This window comes from Salvelinus fontinalis, chromosome 31 (assembly GCF_029448725.1).
Source record: "Salvelinus fontinalis isolate EN_2023a chromosome 31, ASM2944872v1, whole genome shotgun sequence".
Classification (NCBI taxonomy): domain Eukaryota; kingdom Metazoa; phylum Chordata; class Actinopteri; order Salmoniformes; family Salmonidae; genus Salvelinus; species Salvelinus fontinalis.
This window is the reverse complement of record NC_074695.1, coordinates 41,258,484-41,280,635: the sequence shown is the minus strand read 5'-3', so window position 1 is coordinate 41,280,635 and position 22,152 is coordinate 41,258,484. Positions and strand designations below refer to the sequence as shown.

Sequence of the window (22,152 nt, the reverse complement as noted above, 5' to 3'; positions counted from 1 at the left end):
ATTGGTTCTGTTGTCAACTAACGTGAATTCAACCCAAAATAAACAAAAAATGGCACCATGACATTGGATTTAGGTAAAAAGTTGGGTGAAAAAAAGACATTTCCTTACGTTGATTACTTTTTGCAAATACAATCAGTGTTCCACCTTCATTATTTTGTTGAAATTATGTGGAAACAACATTGATTCAACCAGTTTTTGCCCAATGGTGTGTGAGCTAAGAGATGTTGACATGTTCTCAGGAGCGATGGCCACCACCCGGTCGGCTTAAACCTATGACAGGATGGATGACGGGATTCAGATTTTTGTTGCAACGCCAAGGGCAGGTTGACTTAGTCAACTAATGTCAAACAAAAATATTACATTTTTTTGATAAGACCATTTTTTTTGTCTCAGACAAAATTAACATGTAAAACTTTGCTTGAACACTATGTACCAGCTTGTTTATTCCATCCCTTTGTCCTTGAATTTCATTTGAGGGATCCTTTGAGGCTTCCTTGTTTGTCCTGTTTTGTGGATCTGTGCATTCCTTATTGCAATTGATAGGACCACCCCTATCTAGACTTCTGAGGTGAACTGTTTGTCATTTGGAACTAACTCCAGAATACATCTGTGAACACCAGATAATATTAATGGGCTTTGCACCACAGGTCAGTGTGGTGTTAACCCTCGCAAGGCTGCCGGCCCAAGCCGTGTCCACAGAGCATGTGCAGACCAGCTGGTGTGTTTACTACATATCCAATCTCTCCCAAGTTGTTTCCACTTGCTTCAAGATGTCCACCATTGTTCATGTACCCAAGAAAGCGAAGGTAACTTAGCAAACACGTCAGTAGCCATGAAGTGCTTTGAGAAGCTAGTTAAGGATCATATCACCTCCACCTTACCTGACAGCACTACAATTTGCATACTGCCCCAACAGATCCACGGACGACGTAATCGCCATTGCACTGCACACTGCCCTATCCCACCTGAGGAATACCTATCTGGGAATGCTGTTCATCGACTACAGCTCAGCCTTCAACAACATAGTGCCCTCCAAGCTCATCACTATGCTCAGTGCCCTGCGTCTGAACCCTTCCTTGTGCAATTGGGTCCTAGACTTCCTGACGGGCCGACCTCAGGTGGTGAGGTAGGGAACAACCCCTCCGCCACTCTGATCCTCAACACGTTGGCCCCACAGTGGTATGTGCTCAGCCCCTCCTGTACTCCCTGTTAACACATGGCTTCATGGCTATGCACGTCTCCAACTCAATCATCAAGTTTTCTGACGTCACAACAGTTGTAGGCCTGATTACCAACAACGACGAGACAGCCTACATGGAGGAGGTGAGAACCCTGGCGGAGTGGTGGCAGGAAAATAACCTCTCCCTCAACGTTAACAAAACAAAGGAGCTGATCATGGACTACAGGCAACAGCCAAGAGAGCAGTAGAGAGGTTCAAAAGCTTCAAGTTACTCAGCGTGCACATCACTGAGGACCTGAAATGGTCCCTCTACACCAACAGCGTGGTGAAGAAGGCGCAACAGTGCCTGTATATAACTACTGCTATACACACCTTTCTATTCATGTACTGTCCATACTGTCTATACACCACAGGAGGTTGGTGGCACCTTAATTGAGGAGGATGGACTTGTGGTAATGGCTGGAGTGGAATTAGTGGAATGGTATCAAATACATCAAACACATGGTTTCCAATTGTTTGATGCCATTTCATTCGCTCCGTTCCAGCCATTATTATTAGCCGTCCCCCTCTCAGTAGCCTCCACTGCTATACACACCATTTATATATATTTATATTCTGGACTCTTTCTGATATTGCTCATTCTGATATTTTTTTATTTCTAGTTTTTATATTATATATTAGTGCACTGTTGGAGCTAGAAACATAAGCATTTATCTGCATGTGCGATAACATCTGCAAATCTGCGTATGCGACCAGTAAACTTTGATTTGATTTGTGCCACTGCAATCTTCGCTCTCACCCACTACTCTGTCCTCTTCTATCCTATCCTCTCCCTTTTTCTAAATCCTTTTCCCTCCTGCCTCCTGACTCTGCCTGTTCGACCCTACTCTCCTCCCTTTCCACATCCTTTGACTCTCACTGTCCCTTTATCTCCCGACCGGCTCGACCTTCCCCTCCCGCTCCGTGGCTGAATGACTGAATGGCATGCTAACAGAACAGGGCTCCGGGCAGCTGAATGGAGGGAAACAAAACTTCGGGAGGACCTATTATCCTTCCACTCCCTCCTCTTCCTCTGTATCAGTGCTAAAGCCACTTCCTATCACTCTAAATTCCAAGCGTCTGCTTCCAACCCTGGGAAACTCTTCTCCACTTTCTCCTCCCTTCTTAATCCTCCACCTCATCCCCTTCCCTCCTCCTTCTGCGGAAAACTTTGTCAACCACTTTGAAAATAAGGTTGACGACATCTGCTCCTCACACACAGAACTACCCTACACCTTGACTTCTTTCTGTCCTGTCTCTCCAGTTAAAAACCTGCGACTAGTGATGTCCAGCCTCCCAACAATCTGCCAACTTGACCCCATCCCCTCCTCCCTTCTCCAGACCATCTCTGGAGATCTTCTCCTATTCCTCACTTCCCTCATCAACTCATCCCTGACCACTGATTTCAAGATGTCCAGAGTTCCGCCCCTCCCCAAGAAACCAATTGACCATTAATTAACATAAACACGTTTAGCATCTCCAGGCCTCCAAGCATACAAGCCGCTGATGTGCGCCTTTGGAACATCTATATTTAAAATTCATTTAATATACACCATCACAATAAATTCATGATTTTTTTTTAGGCAGGTCTAAAGAAACATAATGATATGAACAATGTTCAGGCGTGATCCTGGACAACACCCTGTCGTTCTCAACTAACATCAAGGCGGTGACCCGTTCCTGTAGGTTCATGCTCTACAACATTCGCAGAGTACGACCCTGCCTCACGCAGGAAGCGGCGCAGGTCCTAATCCAGGCACTTGTCATCTCCCGTCTGGATTACTGCAACTCGCTGTTGGCTGGGCTCCCTGCCTGTGCCATTAAACCCCTACAACTCATCCAGAACGCCGCAGCCCGTCTGGTGTTCAACTTTCCCAAGTTCTCTCACGTCACCCCGCTCCTCCGCTCTCTCCACTGGCTTCCAGTTGAAGCTCGCATCCGCTACAAGACCATGGTGCTTGCCAACGGAGCTGTGAGGGGAACGGCACCTCCGTACCTTCAGGCTCTGATCAGGCCCTACACCCAAACAAGGGCACTGCGTTCATCCACCTCTGGCCTGCTCGCCTCCCTACCTCTGAGGAAGTACAGTTCCCGCTCAGCCCAGTCAAAACTGTTCGCTGCTCTGGCACCCCAATGGTGGAACAAACTCCCTCACGACGCCAGGTCAGCGGAGTCAATCACCACCTTCCGGAGACACCTGAAACCCCACCTCTTTAAGGAATACCTAGGATAGGATAAAGTAATCCTTCTAACCCCCCCCCCTTAAAAAAGTTAGATGCACTATTGTAAAGTGGTTGTTCCACTGGATATCATAAGGTGAATGCACCAATTTGTAAGTCGCTCTGGATAAGAGCGTCTGCTAAATGACTTAAATGTATGTAAATGTAACAAAATGTAGTCGTCCTATGTTATCTGGCTATAAGTCATTCCATAGGCTGTAGGCTAGTTCATTTAGCAGACAAGATATGCTAATAAGTCCTATGCCATTATTTCATGTTATATGATTTTATTGTAAGAATAATATAATGTAATAATATAATTGAATAAAATATATATGGATATTTTTCTATTCCAGAGCGAGTGCATATGAAGTGGCTATGTTGAGTGTAAAAGTGATCATTTGAAACAGGTTCTATACGCTAGATTTAGAGTTATTTGGCTAATTTAGTTGTGAATGACACAAACCTTAGAATGTCTTAGAAATCAAAACTGCATGATGTGACTATAGGCTATTGACTATTTGAAAAAGTCTCAAAAATGCTTGCTCTCTGTTCCTTGCCTTAGGCTGCAGATCCTGTTCTCTCATCAAGCGATCATATTTTCACCCATTGGACCCTTCCCAATTTACTCTTGCCTTTACTAATATATACATTTTCAAATTGATTTAGAATGGCCCATTATCAAACGGATAGGAACAGGGGCAGGGGAAAAAAGACATATCATCTGTATTCACTCGAATAGTGAATGGAGGCTGTTTTCCCGCAGTTTAAATCATGTCGGGTAGGCTACTCTGGTTTTATAGTGGAGCAGCTGAGAAATAGGCCTAAATATAGTATCAGCTGGGATCCTGCTATTTTTAGTGGCAAGCATCAAAACTCTGCTTTCACACGGGATTGCATATAGGAATATCTGGGCTTATAAGAACACTTATTTCACTTCATGCATCAACCACTGTTTGAGGAGCATGCAGCCTCGCTGCACACCAGGTGATATTCTGCCCAAACTCTGTATGCCATGGCCTCTCCAACCATGTTCCTGCAGCTACCCAGTACATCATTTGGGAAAGCAAGTGAAATCTGTTCGGGGACATTGATAGTAACATGTTTTCACAAGGTAACATATATTTATATATTTATTTATTGTACCCCTTTTTCTCCCTGATTTCATGATATCTAATTGGTAGTAACAGTCTTGTCCCATCGCTGCAACTTCCATACAGACTCGGGAGAGGCGAAGGTCGAGAGCTGTGCTTCCTCTGAAACACGACCCCTCCAATCTGCACTGCTTCTTGACTCAATGCTCGCTTAACCCGGAAACCAGCCACACCAATGTGTTGGAGGAAACACTGTACACATGGCAACCGTGTCAGCGTGCGTGCGCCCGGCACGCCACAGGAGTTGCTAGAGCGTGATGGGACAAGGACATCCCAGCCGGCCAAACCCTCCCCTAACTCTGACGTCGCTGGGCCAATTGTGCGCCGCCTCATGGTTCTACCGGTCGTGGCCGGCTGTGACACAGCCCAGTATCAAACCAGGATCTGTAGTGACGCAGCTAGCACTGCGATGCAGTGCCTTAGACCGCTGCACCACTCGGGAGGCCCCACAACAAAACATATTTAATTAAACTGTTGACAGCCCCTATCTCTGCACTCAAGAAAGGAATGAAGAAGAGAAAGGAGGAGATGGAAAAGCATGGTGGTGAGATATTCTGTAGCTAAAGGTAATGTGTCAGCCTATTCATTATAAAATATCTAAGATTCCCTATTACTAGGCAATTCAAAATCAAATAGAAATTCACTACATTTGTAGGCTAACTCTGTAAGTCGCCCTGCACAATCAATGAACCAATAGCATCGCCTAGGCCTATACATTTTCTCTCGGACTCATGAATAGAAAGTTTGGAGCGTAGCATAAGGTAACCAGCCCATCCAGTATGCATAATAGTACAGTCCACACTCAAAGGCGATTACCAGAATTTGTTTCATTTTGTATTTGTTTCATTTTGTAACAAATACATCTTAAATCTATGTTTTGTTAATGTTTTTCTGCTATGCGTAATATGCGGTAGGATATTAGGCTACGTATTGTATAACAGCACAATCATTATTCTAATTCCATTTTTTTCCCAGGCTTGGGCTCATATACAGTGCATTCGGAAAGTATTCAAACCCCTTGACTTTTTCCACATTTTGTTACTTGGAGTTTTTGTTACGTTACACCTTATTCTAAAATTGATTAAATTGTTATTTTTTACTCATCAATCTACATTACACACAATACCCCATAATGATGAAGCGAAAACAGTTTTTTTGTGTGTGAATTGTTTTTTAAATACAAAACTGAAATACCTTATTTACATTAGTTTTCAGAACCTTTGCTATAAGACTCGAAATTGAGCTCAGGTGCCTCCCGTTTCCATTGATCATCCTTGAAATGTGTCTACAACTTGATTGGAGTCCACCTGTGATAAATTAAATTGATTGGACATGATTTGGAAAGGCATACACCTGTCTATATATGGTCCCACAGTTGACAGTGCATGTCAGACCAAAAAACCAAGCCATGAGGTCAAAGAAATTGTCTGTAGAGATCCAAGACAGGATTGTGTTCGAGGCACAGATCTGGGGAAGGGTACTGTACCAAACCATTTCTGCTCCATTGAAGGTCCCCAAGAACACAGTGGCCTCCATTTTTAAATGGAAGACGTTTGGAACCCCCAATCAGGGCAAAAGGGCCTTGTTCAGGGAGGTGACCAAGAACCTGATGGTCACTCTGACAGAGCTCCAGAGTTCCTCTGTGTAGATGGGAGAACCTTTGAGAAGGGCAACCAGCTCTGCAGCACTCCACCAAACAGGCCTTTGGTAAAGTGGCCAGACGGAAGCCACTCCTCAGTAAATAGCACATGACAGCCCGCTTGGAGTTTGCCAAAAGGCACCAAAAGGAATCTCAGACAATGAGAAACAAGATTCAACTCTTTGGCCTGAATACCAAGCGTCACATCTGGTGAAGGCAGCATCATGCTGTGGGGAGGTTTTTCAGCGGCAGGGATTGGAACACTAAGTCAGGATCGAGGGAAATTTAATTTGTATACATTTGCAAAAATGTCTACAAACCTGTTTTTGCTTTGTCATTATGGGGTATTGTGTGTAAATTGATGAGGGAAAAAACGATTTAATAAATGTTTGAATAAGGCTGTAACGTAACAAAATGTGGAACGAGTCAAGCGGTCTGAATACTTTCCGAATGCACTGTATAGGCAAAACTGTTCTGCTCTTTCTCCCGGGGAAGGACTGCCCAGTCTAAGACCTCTCCATCACGCTTGACAATGCAATGGTGTCCCCCTCCCAGATTTCAAAGAACCATGGCTTTACCCTGGACAACACCCTGTCATTCTCTGCAAACATCCAAGCATTGACTCGTTCCTACAGGTTCATGCTCTACAACATCCGGAGTATGACCTTTCCTCACACGGGAAGTGGCGCGGGTCCCAATCCAGGCACATCGCCCGTCTGGACTACTGCAACTCACTGTTGGCTGGGCTCTATGCTTGTGCCATCAAACCCCTTCAACTTATCCAGAATGCCGCAGCCCGCCTGGTGTTAAACCTTTCTAAGTTCTCCCATGTCACCCTTCTCCGCCACACATGACATTGGTTTCCAGTGGAAGCTCGCATCATCTTCAAGACCCTCGTGCTTGCTTACGGAGCAGGAAGTGGAACTGCCCCTCCTTATCTTAAGGCTATGCTCAAAACCTATATCCCAACCCAGGGCACTCCGTTCAGCCACCTTCTGGTATCTTGGGCCTCCAACCCCTATGGGAGGGCAGCTCCTGCTCAGCCCAGTCAAAGCTCCCCAATAGTGGAACAAGCTTTCCCCTGCAGTCAGGACAACAGAGTTCCTGCACATCTTCCGAAAACGTCTGAACCCCTACCTCTTTGAAGACTATCTTAAATAATTTCTACAATAAACAGTGCATTTGGAAAGTATTCGAACTCCTTCCCTTTTTCCACATTTTGTTACCTTACAGACTTATTGGGATTAAATAAAACATTTTCCTCACCAATCTACACACAATACCCCATAATGACAAAGCGAAAACGGGTTAAGAAAATGTTGCACATTTATAAAAAATACAAAACAGAAAAACCCTAGTATTCAGACCCCCCCCCCAAAAAAAAATTACGGCAAAAAACCTGTCTATATCACCTGTCTATACCAAGCCATGAGGTCATTAGGAAGTCCGTAGAGCTCCGTAGAGGTTTGTTTTTTTATTTTGGGCTATTGTGTGTGGTTTGAGGAGGGGAAAAAACTACAGTTGAAGTTGGAAGTTTACATACCCTATGGTTGGTGTCATTAAAACTTGTTTTTCAACCACTCCACAAATTTCTTGTGAACAAACTATAGTTTTGGTCGGTTAGGACATCTACTTTGTGCATGACAAGTAATTTTTCCAACAATTGTTTACAGACAGGTTATTTCACTCATCATTCACTGTATCACAATTCCAGTGGGTCAGAAGTTTACACACACTAAGTTGACTGTGACTTTATACAGCTTGGGAAATTCCAGAAAATGATCCTCTGTACAAACAACAGTACGCAAGTATAAACACCATGGGACCACACAGCCGTCATACCACACACAAGGAGACGCATTCTGTTCCCTAGAGATGAACGTACTGTGGTGCAAATCAATCCCAGAACAACAGCAAAGGACCTTGTGAAGATGCTGGAGGAAACAGGTACAAAAGTATATATATCCACAGTAAAACGAGTCCTATATCGACATAACCTGAAAGTCAGCTCAGCAAGGAAGAAGCCACTGCTCCAAAACCGCCATAAAAAAGCCAGACTACGGTTTGCAACTGCAAATGGGGACAAAGATTGTACTTTTTGGAGAAATGTCCTCTGATCTGATGAAACAAAAATATAACTGTTTTGCCATAATGACCATTGTTATGTTTGGAGGTAAAAGGGGGAGACTTGCAAGCCGAAGAACACCATCCCAACTGTGAATCACGTTGTGGGGGTGCTTTGCTGCAGGAGGGACTGGGGGACTTCACAAAATAGATGGCATCATGAGGTAGGAAAATGATGTGGATATATTGAAGCAACATCTCAAGACATCAGACAGGAAGTTAAAGCTTGGTCGTAAATGTGTCTTCCAAATGGACAATGACAGCAAGGACACTTCCAAAGTTGTGGCAAAATGGCTTAAGGTCAACAAAGTCAAGGTATTGGAGTGGCCATCAGAAAGCCCTGACCTCAATCCTATAGAACATTTGTGGGCAGAACTGAAAAGCGTGTGCAAGCAAGGATCCTACAAACCTGATTCAGTTACACCAACTCTGTTAGGAGGAATGGGCCAACATTCACCCAACTTATTGTGGGAAGCTTGTGGAAGGCTACCCAAAACGTTTGACGCAAGTTAAACAATTTAAAGGCAATGCTACCAAATACTAATTGAGTGTATGTAAACTTCTGACTCACTGGGAATGTAATGAAAGAAATAAAAGCTGAAATAAATCATTCTCTCTACTATTATTCTGACATTTCACATTCTTAAAATGAAGTGGTCATCCTAACTGACCCAAGACAGGGAATTTTTACTTGGATTAAATGCCAGGAATTGTGAAAAACTGAGTTTAAATGTATTTGGCTAAAGGTGTATGTAAACTTCCGACTTCAACTGTATGTAAATAAGGTATTTCTGTTTTTTTGTTTTTAATACATTTGCAAAAATGTCTATAAACCTGTTTTACGCTTTGTCATTATGAGGTGTTGTATGTAGATTGATAAGGATTATTTTTTTTACATTTAGAGTAAGAATGTAACGTAACAAAATGTGGAAAATCTGAAGGGGTCTGAATACTTTCCGATTGCACTGTAAGCATGTTGACAGAGAAAAACAATATTATCATTAAAGGTAACAGCTCAGACCCACCGTGTCAATGAACGGCTAAAATCAGCAAGTGGCCATGTTGTGTAAGTGATCACCTGCTGGGTGACTACGAACGGTGGCTGTTTGCGCTGATTCAACATCTGGTCAGAGGTGATAGGACTGCCACCCACTTCTTTAAACTGTTCATCTTTGTGTTGTGTCTGAGCTGTTTATGTTACGTTATGATAACCCGTCATTAATCTTGGGTATATGTGGGGAAATAAAGTACAGCACCCACGCCCTAACTTAAACAGACATGATTTACATTCGATTTCGAGGCCTAGTGAGTGAGTGTGTGTGATCCTTATTGGTGGTGCTCTTGCTTTTAGACAGTCTCTTTGTAAAAGAGTTTCAGATTTAAAGCAAGACAAGTCTCAGTTTTGGATGAGACTGACTTTATGACTGATCGAAATGATCCTATTTACACTTTGTAGTCAATTTTGACACTAGAGGAAATGTTTTTGACTCATATGATGCCACATAGGCCGTTTTCAGAAGGAGAAGTTGCTTATTACTGCTTATTAGTTCAGTTGCTCTTTAAATAGGATAGCTTTCTTAGGGCGGGTTTCCCAGACACAGTAGTAGGCCTTGTCCTGGACAACAACAAAAAACATTCTCAATGAGGAATGTTCACTGAATGTGCTTTTTAGTCCAGGACTTAGCGAAATCTGTGACAGGGAAACCGGCACCTAATGTTTACTAGTTCCCAATATTTCTTCATCAGATGGTAGTTGTAAGTGCACTCTATTTTTTTTGTCTTGTTATTGATAGTGTTCTTGAAATTAGAATTTGTAGCTATTGACATGCTAATGATATATCACAGTAATGAGGACATTTTAGTCTTAACTCTGAAAGCTTCGATGCTCACTGACCTGCAAACAGATTATTATCAGGGTCAAGGCTTTTGAGTGGGTGATTTCAGTGTGAATGGGACATTTCAGAGGACTGGAGGTTATTTGTAACTTCTCAAAACTGCACTTTTCTGTGCAAGGGATATTTCAGTGGATGTGGAGGTAGAGATCTTTACAGATCCACCTGTACCCGAAAAACCGAGACCCGATCAGGGACCCGAGCCAGAATTCTAAATAATGTAACGGGTCATAGGTCTCAGGTATGTGTAATTTTAACTGACTTGTCCGGAAGGACACATACCGTTCCAAACGCGACTGCTGCAGTAGAGAGAGAGAGATTGTATAATCGCTCACACTCACAGTAGCCTACACACAGCACGGCCCCTGCTAGAGCGTCACCTATCTCTACCGGTTAATAAAGTAGCAAAAAAATGGCCCTTTCTGCTGCTTCTGTCACTCGGCTCTGATCGGAAAGGTTCTGGATCCGACGAGGTCTGTGTATCGGGTCCGGATGTAAAAAAAGACCCAGGTCCATTTTGGAATGGCTCTAACTTTTTAGACCCGTGAAGGCCTCTATGTCGAAGTCTCTCTAAATGGTTGCAATGATATGACGGTTTTAAGTGATGTTCAGTTAATCTGTACTGCTTTTACCTTTCCCCTTTGTAGGACTCCAAAGGTTAACACTGCTGTCATTGCTATGGAGACCACCCAAGCCCTCCTCCTCTTTCTACTGAGTTTATATGTCTACAGTTGCCATGCCAATGCCCGTACTGCTCCCAGAGTGCATTTGTCATACAAAGGTGAGCCTTTACTTACTAATTTTATGTGAGTGTTCACCAAATAGATAATGTTTTGGATATTCGTAGTATGAAGATAACCATAGCTTTAGTGAAATTCAGTGTAATTGAAATAGGAAGCGCTTAAAACTTCAAAACAACCTAATCTTTTCTTTCAAAGCAAAACAGATCTGCAGCTTAACTGAATTACTTTTCATGGACTGCTTTTAAAGTTAATGCTGGTAGATGTATACACACTGATGCTTTAAGGCTGATATTGTGATAATTATCCAACAGCAACATTCCCCAACACTTAAGACAATTACAGTCAATGTATTTAACTATGAATGCCCTAATCTTTTCATTTGAGTTTTATGTGAGACTTCAGAGCTGGGGTCTTGAGAGCGACATAAGTCTTCCAATAAAATACATACATTTCACTTTATTCACCAAAAAACGATTATAAAATTAAAGCAGGCACCCTTTGAACACAATAGTAATTTAGAACCCCAAACGTTGACGTGCATTGTGGCCCAAAAGCAAAAAGATACCTTTCTTCGATATTGACAGTAAGACTCTTTCTCATATACACTACCGGTCAAAAGTTTTAGAACACCACCTCATTCAAGGGTTTTTCTTTATTTGTACTATTTACTACATTGTAGAATAATAGTGAAGACATCAAAACTTTGAAATAACTCATGGAATCATGTAGTAACCAAAAAAGTGTTAAACAAATCCATTCAAATTCAAGTGCAGTCTCAAAAACCATCAAGCGCTATGATGAAACTGGCTCTCATGAGGACCACTACAGGAATGGAAGACCCAGAGTTACCTCTGCTGCAGAGGATAAGTTCATTAGAGTTACCAGCCTCAGAAATTGCAGCCCAAATAAATGCTTCATAGAGTAACAGACACATCTCAACATCAACTGTTCAGAGGAGAATCAGACCTTCATGGTCGAATTGCTACAAAGAAACCACTACTAAAGGACACCAATAATAAGAAGAGACTTGCTTGGGCCAAGAAATCTGTCCTTTGGTCTGAATTTGTGTCTTTGCGAGACGCGGTGTGGGTGAACGGAAGATCTCTGCATGTGTATTTCTCACCGTAAAGCATGGAGGAGGAGGTGTTATGGTGGAGGGGTGCTTTGCTGGTGACACTGCCTGTGATTTATTTAGATTCCAAGGCCCACTTAACCAGCATGTTTCCCACATCGGTCTGCAGCGATACGCCATCCCATCTGGTTTGGGCTTAGTGGGACTATCATTTTTTTTTCAAAAGGACAATGACCCAACACACCTCCAGGCTGTGTAAGGGCTATTTTACCAAGAAGGACAGCGATGGAGTGCTGCATCAGATGACCTGGCCTCCACAATCCCCCGACCTAAACCAAATTGAGAATGTTTGGGATGAGTCGGACCGCAGAGTGAAGGAAAAGCAGCCAACAAGTGCTCAGCATATGTGGGAACTCCTTCAAGACTGTTGGAAAAGCATTCCAGGTAAAGCTGGTTGAGAGAATGCCAAGAGTGTGCAAAGCTGTCATCAAGGCAAATGGTGGCTATTTGAATATATAATATATTTTGATTTGTTTAACACTTTTTTGGGTTACTACATGATTCCATATATGTTATTTCATAGTCTTGATGTCTTCACTATTATTCTACAATGTAGAACATAGTAAATATAAAGAAAAACCCTTGAATGAGTAGGTTTTCTAAAACTTTTGACCAGTAGTGTATATATATATATTTTTTTTTTGGTTCTTTTTCTGAACATATCACTCCTCCTTCCTGATGATGTCTCTGTTGAGCTCTGTGTGCATGTGTGTGTGCCTGCGTCTCTCTGAATTTGCTATATGTGACACAAAGGGACACACCATGCTACCCTCTGTGCAGGGGAGGGGGTACAGGATCTGTTGGCCCTCTGCCAGGGCACAGGGGTACACTGGTGGTGCCCACATCTCAGGAGATCTAAGCTCACCATGTAACACTAGAACCACACAGAAGGGAGGGGTGAGGAAGGAAGAGGAGAAATCTGGTGTAGATGGAGAAGGAAAGAGAGTTTGAGATACAGGCATGGAGAGAATAAAATATATGCTAGAGGGAAAGGGAGCGAGATGTACATTTTGTGGATATGTACTGTAGAGAGCGAGAGAGAGAGTGAGGAAGAGTGGTGAGAATGAGAAATGGAGACAGGCATGGGTGTGGGTATTGAGGGAGAGAAGAGGAGAGGTGTCACTGTGAAGGAGAGAGCGGTGACGGGATGGTGGGCTGTCCTGGGTTATGTGGGCTGCCCTGAGTGAAACCTAGTAGGTGACAGTGAAACAGATTCCTCTTCGGAGAGACAGCCTGTCAGAAATAGCCTGCCATTGTTGCTGTGTTTAGCTCAGCAAACGCACAGGGAAACCCCCTGAAGAATGCGAGGGCCTAGCTCCAACAACCTGCTTCAACATGCAAGACAGACATGTCTGTTTTCCAGAGCGGGGCCTGTCATCTTGTTCCAGACGCACTATCAAAGCAGACTGCAGAAGCTACTGCCGTCTCAGTTGGTTTATCCTGCACTGTGTCTGAATCAGTTTAATGACTGTGTAGTGGCACAATAACATTCAAACCCATGATCATATTCTGAAAACTAGTATTACAGACAGAGAAGACAAAAACCTCACACACAGAAAATATTAGAATATTTGGAAGGATGCATCAAATGTCTGTCCAAATTTTAAAGTGCAAATATCCATTTGGAAAACTACCTTTTGTCCGGCAATATTGTCCCGTATCTCCCTAAACCCTTCTACCAAATTGTCTGGTCCACTCTTTGTCCTCCCATTCTGCCTCTGTTGAAACAGAAGCACTAGCAGCATACTTACTCTCTCCTTCATCCTTGGTGTTTGATGGTTTTTCCATCGATCTCTGACACAGACCAGGCTATTTGCAACAGCAGGAACTGAGGAACTTTCCCAGAGTACTCAACCACCTCTGGAGTGACAATGACACATGACACTTCTCCACAAATGTGAGAAATACTTTAATTGGGAAAGAATAACAACCACTGTGTCAATTAGTGTAAAACGCACCGAGATCTGGGAAGAGGATTTAACCCTTTGTCACGTCCCAACACATGGGTGTGATCATTCTATAGTGGTCCCTGCAGCGTACGCTCAAACCAGTGTGATTAGAACGCTTATTTTGATTGACGCAACAGTGAGCGTTTGAGCTGGCCACACTGTTTTTTCACTGAAACATTTTGCACAAACCCACTCTTTACAACGTTAGTGTGACGAGTTTATTTCTGGATGCGATAGCTACATTAGTCCTAGCGATAACTGAGAAAAGGTTGATGTTACCCAAGCTGTCATATATAGCTAACTCTCGGCTGACAGAAACCATAATATGAATTAGCTAATAGCAATTACTATTTACAATTAATCTGGTGAGTTTACCATTGATCGAAACAATAGAGTAAAACACTTTCTAAAAATCAAAAGTAATCCGATGATGGGTAGCGAGCCACCATGTTTGTTTTTTCACGTCAACCAAAGATGATAGGAGATGAGTTTGGTCTGTTTGCAGTATACATGTTGAAGGGGGTGTGTCGTCTACCATCATTCACTTGCGGAAGTTTACTCGAAACATGAGTGAGCCATCCCTTCACCTCATGTTTCGAGTAAACTTCCGCAAGTGAATGAAGGGAAGTGAATGTCCAATAACTATGCTTCAAATATTGATTTCATACATTGTGACAACAAGGACACATGAGAATGACAGTAAGTGTTCAGATAAGCATGAGATTCCTTTTTTTCACCCTATTTGTTGAAAATTGGTTATCGGTGGAATTATCGTTCGATACCGATGTAGCAGGAAAAAGACAATATCAGACGATAATATCGGTAAACCCATATATCGTCCGGGCTCTAATCCGATGATATCACTTCAGAAAGAGTAACATCAACCCTATGATATCACTTACAGAAAGAGTAACATCAACACTATGATATCACTTCAGAAAGAGTAACATCAATCCTATGATATCACTTCAGAAAGAGTAACATCATACCTATGATATCATTTCAGAAAGAGTAACATCAATCCTATGATATCACTTCAGAAAGAGTAACATCATGCCTATGATATCACTTCAGAAAGAGTAATATCAAACCTATGATATCACTTACAGAAAGGTTAACATCAATCCTATGATATCACATACAGAAATAGTAACATCAATCCTATGATATCACTTACAGAAAGAGTAACATCAACCCTATGATGATATCACTACAGAAAGAGTAACATCATTCCTATGATATCACTTCAGAAAGAGTAACATGAATCCTATGATATCACTTACACAAAGAGTAACATCAAACCTATGATATCACTTCAGAAAGAGTAACATCAATCCTATGATATCACTTCAGAAAGAGTAACATCAAACCTAAGATATCACTTCAGAAAGAGTAACATCAAACCTATGATATCACTTACAGAAAGAGTAACATCAATCCTATGATATCACTTCAGAAAGAATAACATCAAGCCTATGATATCACTTCAGAAAGAGTAACATGAATCTGATGATATCACTTCAGAAAGAGTATCATCAATCCGATGATATCACTTCAGAAAGAGTAACATCAATCCAATGATATCACTTCAGAAAGAGTAACATCAAACCTATGATATCACTTCAGAAAGAGTAACATCAATTCTATGATATCACTTCAGAAAGAGTAACATCAATCCGATGATATCACTTCAGAAAGAGTAACATCAAACCTATGATATCACTTCAGAAAGAGTAACATCAATCCGATGATATCACTTCAGAAAGAGTAACATCAAACCTATGATATCACTTCAGAAAGAGTAACATCAATCCGATAATATCACTTCAGAAAGAGTGACATCAAACCTATGATATCACTTCAGAAAGAGTAACATGAAACCTATGATATCACTTCAGAAAGAGCTACATCCAATTCCAGTTATATCATTTCAGAAAAATATGAAATACTTTACGCTTCCCTTTGCATAGTCTTTGCGTTTTCTAGCCTGGTAGCTAGCTGTGCTCTTCCCACAACATTCTTGCAGAAAATCCATTATAAGGTGATCATATCTTAGTGTAATGGGGTGTATGGCTATAGGATAGATTACATTACAGTCAATTCTGGTTAATAAGATTTACATATAAAATAACCAAATAAATGTAGAGGCCAAAAAATGTGGGACCAACTAACATTTTAGCTTACTTTGCTTGTACAAATAAATTTGTCATAAGAATCAAAAAATTATTCAGTACATATGTGATTCTTATTGTATTTACTAACCCCAGTTCAGGCTCTCAGGGAATGGATTACATTAGCTGGCTCCTCTGTTTTAAGAGTGTGCTTTTTATTATCAACTTAAATCTATAGCTTCAGTATAATGGCAATTTCCAGCCGGTGACCCTTGTGCAGTGTTGTGAGTTCAAGATATATTGTATGAGTTAATGCATTACACTATTTCTAGATGAAAAAGTATGCAAATGTCCCAAATAGTTATATTCGGTAATGCTCTATTTGGAAATAAAATGTTCATTGGAACATTGATGGATAGAAAGCCGGCAGACACTCAAGGTCCAGCGGCTGAGAACCAAGCATTGCCTGATTACATTTCTTTCCCTTGAGAATGTCTGTGGGACTCAGCCCAAATGAGTACTTGACCGGCCCAGCTTTGTAAAAAGTCAACCCCTTGAAGGACCCTTGTGGCAATAACAGTCTCTGTCTAGAGAGCTGGCCACCTGCCAGCACTTGGCTAACTGACATTAAAACAGTTCCAAGTGCTTCTAATGATTGAAAACTAAGGGACCCTTGTCAGGGGGGCCAGTAGTATGCTGTTGAGCCAGTCATTAGCAATAGGGAAGACACCAGAAATCAGATAAAAAAAAGTTTCCACAAGGAGCCCTTCCCTATATACCTGGAAGCTGATACGTGCCTAATGCCCAGACTAGTACCAGGTATAGCATGAGACCCCTATGGATAGTCTAAATCAGTTATCTGGGATGTCCAAAAACATTATCTGTAAGACCCCTTATCACTCACTCACTCACTCATTCAATCACTGACTCTTCGCTAGCTCTTAGGATTGCACCCCCTATGGCTGTGAAGGTCATGGAATTTTGGATGACGGTAATTGGCCAGACAAAATATTTTTGGGGATGCACATTTTCTCCTTTCCTCCGCTCCTGACTGCATGTGCTGCCATATAAATAGAATGAATAGAACCGGCGCCCCCATTCAAGTCAATGGTGGCATAATGGGTGGGGACAGGCAGCCATTGCAAGTGTATCCATATGCTCAAAGCAGGAAGTAAATGCAGGACATGTACCCATCAATATGTGATGTGATTTGTTGATTCAACTCAACTGACATACAAAAAATTAATTCCATTGTATGAGCCACATCAGTTAACGTCATTTGAATGAACATTCTACATTACCATGGAAATTATTGCATCACAATACCAGGCAGCCATTGCAAGTGTAACCATGAGTTTACCAGTCAAATTGCCAGGGTTAGAGGTTCCAAGCCCATTCTATTCATTGTTTGCTACAACACCTTGCTAATTTCAGCAAGGGGCAACAAAGTTTGTTAAGAGTCCATGTTATCGCAGAAACGGATTCAACCTCACAAATGCCAGGCCGTCCCATCTTCAGTCAGCTGTTTGTTCCGGAAAAAAATAAACTGCCCCTACCCCTAAGTCAGACGCGTCTGTCTTTTTGAGAAGTCTGGGGTGACGAATACCGGGTGCGAACATAGTGCGTCCTTCAGGGCTTGGAACGCTGCCTCTGTGTCCTCCATCCATCGCACTGTCTGCGGTAGGTGTGCCTTCGTTAGGTCTGTGAGGGGAGAAGCTATTGTGGCAAAGTTAGATACAAATAGTAGTAGCCACATTTCCCCGCCCGATTCAATATCCCAGGTACTCCACCTCGGCGTAGCCCAGCTTGCACTTCTTGGGGTTCGCGGCCAGCCCCGCATCCCTTAGTGCATCCACCACCGCTTGTAACCTACAGAGAGATGGAACTCCCTACTGTCTCTGTGCACGATTATATCATCCAAATAAGCAGCAGCAGGCGCGGGATGCCGTCCATGAGTCGCTGGAAGGTCGCTGGGGCCATGTGAAGCCCCAAAGGAAGAACCTGGTAGTGATAGCCCACCCTGGGTGTAGAAGTCCATCTTCTCCTGGGAGTTTGCTGCCAGCGGGCACCTGACAGTATCCCTAATGTCAGGTGAAGGGTGCTGACTTATCTCGCCTTCCCCAAGCGGACGATCAGTTCGTCCATCCAGGCATGGGGTATGCGTCGACTTTACTGACCTCGTTCAGGCCCCGGAAGTTGTTGCAGAAGCAGACGGTTCCGTCCGGTTTCGGTACCGGCACTATAGGGCTAGACCACTCACTGTGGGACTACTCCAGTACCCCCATCTCTAGCATTGTCGTCAATTCCCTCTGGACCACCGCCCTCCGGCCTCTGGTATCCGGTATGGCTGTTCACGCACTTTTTCTGCCGGATGTGTGTGGAAATCCCGCTATGACCTCTGACTAACCATCAAACAGGCAAAGCGTCAATACAGGACTAAAATCGAATTGTACTACACCGGCTCCGACGCTCGTCGGATGTGGCAGGGCTTGCAAACTATTACAGACTACAAAGGGAAGGACAGCCACGAGCTGCCCAGTAACACTTGCCTTCAAGACAAGTTAAATTACTTCTATGCTTGCTTCGAGCTGTTCCAGACGACTGTGATTACGCTCTCCGTAGCCGATGTGAGTAAGACCTTTTAAACAGGTCAACATTCACAAGGCCGCAGGACCAGACAGATAACCATGATGTGTACTCCGAGCATGCGCTGACCAACTGGCAAGTGTCTTCACTGACATTTTTAATCTCTCCCTGTCTGAGTCTGTAATACCAACATGTTTCAAGCAGACCACCATAGTCCCTGTGCCCAAGAACACTAAGGTAACCTGCCTAAATGACTACCGATCCGTAGCACTCACGTCTGTAGCCATGAAGTGCTTTGAAAGGCTGGTCATGGCTCACATCAACACCATTATCCCAGAAATCCAAGACCCCCTCCAATTTGCATACCGCCCCAACTGATCTACAGATTATGCAATCTCTACTGCCATTTCCCACCTGGACAAAAGGAACACCTATGTGAGAATGCTATTCATTGACTACAGCTCAGCGTTCAACACTATAGTGCCCTCAAAACACATCACTAAGCTAAGGACCCGGGGACTAAGCACCTCCCTCTGCAACTGGATCCTGGACTTCCTGACGGGCCACCCCAGGTGGTAAGGGTAGGTAACAACACAGCCGCCACGCGATCCTCAACACGGGGGCCCCTCAGAGGTGCGTGCTCAGTCCCTTCCTGTACTCCCTGTTCACTCATGACTGCACGGCCAGTCACGACTCCAACACCATCATTAAGTTTGCCGATGACACAACAGTGGTAGGCCTGATCACCGACAACGATGTGACAGCCTATAGGAAGGAGGTCAGAGACCTGGCCGTGTGGTGCCAGGACAGCATCCTCTCCCTCAACATGATCAAGACAAAGGAGATGATTGTGGACGACAGGAAAAGGAGGACCAAGCACGCCCCCATTCTCATAGACGGGGCTGTAGTGGAGCAGGTTAAGAGTTTCAAGTTCCTTGGTGTCCACATCACCAATAAACTAACATGGTCCAAGCACACCAAGATAGTCATGAAGAGGGCATGACAAAACCTATTCCCCCTCAGAAGACTGAAACGATTTGGGATGGGTCCTCAGATCCTCAAAAGATTCTACAGCTGCACCATCGAGAGCATCCTGACTGGTTGCATCACTGCCTGGTATGGCAACTGCTCAGCCTCTGATCGCAAGGCACTACAGAGAGTAGTGTGTACGGCCCAGTACATCACTGGGGCCAAGCTTCCTGCCATCCTCTATAGTAGGCAGTGTCAGAGGAAGGCTCTAAAAATTGTCAAAGACTCTTACCACCCTAGTCATAGACTGTTCTCTCTGCTACCGCTTGGCAAGCGGTACCGGAGCTCCAAGTCTAGGTCCAAAAGGCTTCTTAACAGCTTCTACCCCCAAGCCATAAGACTCCTGAACAGCTAATCAAAGGGCAACCAAGACCCCTCTTTTACACTGCTGCTACTCTCTGTTTATTATCTACGCATAGTCACTTTAACTCTACCTACATGTACATATTACCTCAATTACCTCAACTAACCGGTGCTCCCGCAAATTGACTCTGTACCGGTACCCCCTGTATGTAGCCTTGCTTGTTATTTTACTGCTACTGTTTAATTATTTGTTACTTTTATTTTTAAAAATGTACTTATCTATTTTTTACTTAACACTTATTTTAATTGTTTTTCTTAACTTCTTAAATCATTGTTGGTTAAGGGCTTGTAAGTAAGCATTTCCCTGTCAGGTCTACACCTGTTGTATTCGGCGCATGTGACTAATAGATTTTTTGTGTGATTTGATTTGATTTGCAAGGGCTGAAATACTACTACTATACCCCAAACACCCAGTGCCTGCACACAACTTCTAATCAAGTCTACACTGTGTGTAAATTAAAAGAGAGGGGAAAAGACAATACAACCCCAAAATTTGATTCAGCAGGTCATCTCATCACGGCTAACCTCAGATTTAGGTTATTGCTGACGTCCTACAGTAGGCCAATACAGTAGCATTAGGTTGTCCTCATTATTCTCACATCATGTAAAGCTGTTGGTTAAGAGATAAAGATATTTGTTCCATTATTAATTGGATGAATGAATACATTTTTGCACTACACGCATGATCTCTTGTGTCCCTCAAGAGATCATCCCTCGTGTCCCTCAGTAACAAATACGTCGCTAGTTACAGTATTAGCTAGTTCTGCTAACGAGGTATGGCAGTCAGTGAATTGTGCTAAGATAAGAGTCAATGGGGTTGCTCCACTGTGGCAGAGAGGACCAGAGGTGGAGGACACCGGCTTCAGCATGACTCAACACAATGGCCTCTTCCTTTGAAGCTGCTCTAAGATGTCTTCATACCCATAACATGATGCTGCCACCACAATCTTATATGTTGCCCTCAGAGTTGTGAAAAGTTGGTAGAATCTTATTCCAAATGATTCACAGTTACTTCCACCAAGTATTCATTCAGGGGTGTGAAGACATCCTCAATCAAGACATCTTTGTTCGATTTTTAAAAAATGATTAATTTGGGAAATGTTCTACAATTTTTTTTCACTTTGAAAATGTGGAGTAGGTTGTGTAGATCTGTAGGGGGAAAAATGTAATGTAATCTTTTTTTATATTTCTTTTTTGGCAGCAAAATATGAAGACTGTGCAAGGGCTGTAAAGATTTTCACTAGGCACTGTACTTTCCACCTTATTTTTTCTTTGCCACGGGAAAAAGCCAATTTATCATCTAAAAGATGGAGGTTGTGAGATGGAAAGGTTAAAGGTCACTATGAGAGTGTGATCCAGAATGATCCGGTTTGGAAATGTAGGCTACTCTAGTTATTGAACTCTTGTTCCTACGGATCAATGTGGCTAAGATAACGTTGGATTTAAAGTTTAATAATGGAACCGAATCGTTAAATTGGGAGATTGTCACGGCTTTACAAATGGAACAATGCTATGGACAGTGAAATTATTTATAAGCCCATTTTCCCCCCTATTCTCTTATCACAAACCAGCAGAAACGATGTGTCAGACTCAATGGCACTCAATAAATGTAATTTAAGTCGCCAATTTTGCATGACCTTTGCATGACATTTCATGATACTATTCTTGGGTGATTGTAGGATGTATGATATACTGTAGTTCAAGGTAGTGTATGCATATCCAGCATATTGTACGTAAGTACATCTCAACAGCCTTCCGTTCCCCACACAGCGTAGAAACAGCCTCACAGGGCCCCAATAGTCCTGACCTTTATGGCCAGCAGGTGTGTCCTTTTTCAAACAGTCAGCCCTCTGTCCTACCCTTGCCCAAAGATAGTGGATTTTCGGGATAAAGCCACTTATAATGGGATGAGAGAAGTCCTGAGAATAGAAGCGTGCTGCCTTGCCACTCCCCCTGCCTACCTACGCACACCGAGTGAACAGAATCCCAGGC

The 22,152-nt window shown here is 42.9% G+C and overlaps 1 protein-coding gene across 1 annotated transcript in view; it reads left to right on the top strand.

Moving 5' to 3' along the window:
- The window catches only part of LOC129830258 (semaphorin-3F-like), a 98,072-nt gene that overhangs the window by 29,813 nt on the left and 46,107 nt on the right, over positions 1 to 22,152 (top strand). The window contains exon 2 of the mRNA XM_055892683.1: positions 10,895 to 11,028. Within this exon, the coding sequence (XP_055748658.1) occupies positions 10,926 to 11,028 (103 nt within the window). The 5' untranslated portion in view covers positions 10,895 to 10,925. The remainder of the gene's footprint in view (positions 1 to 10,894; positions 11,029 to 22,152) is intronic.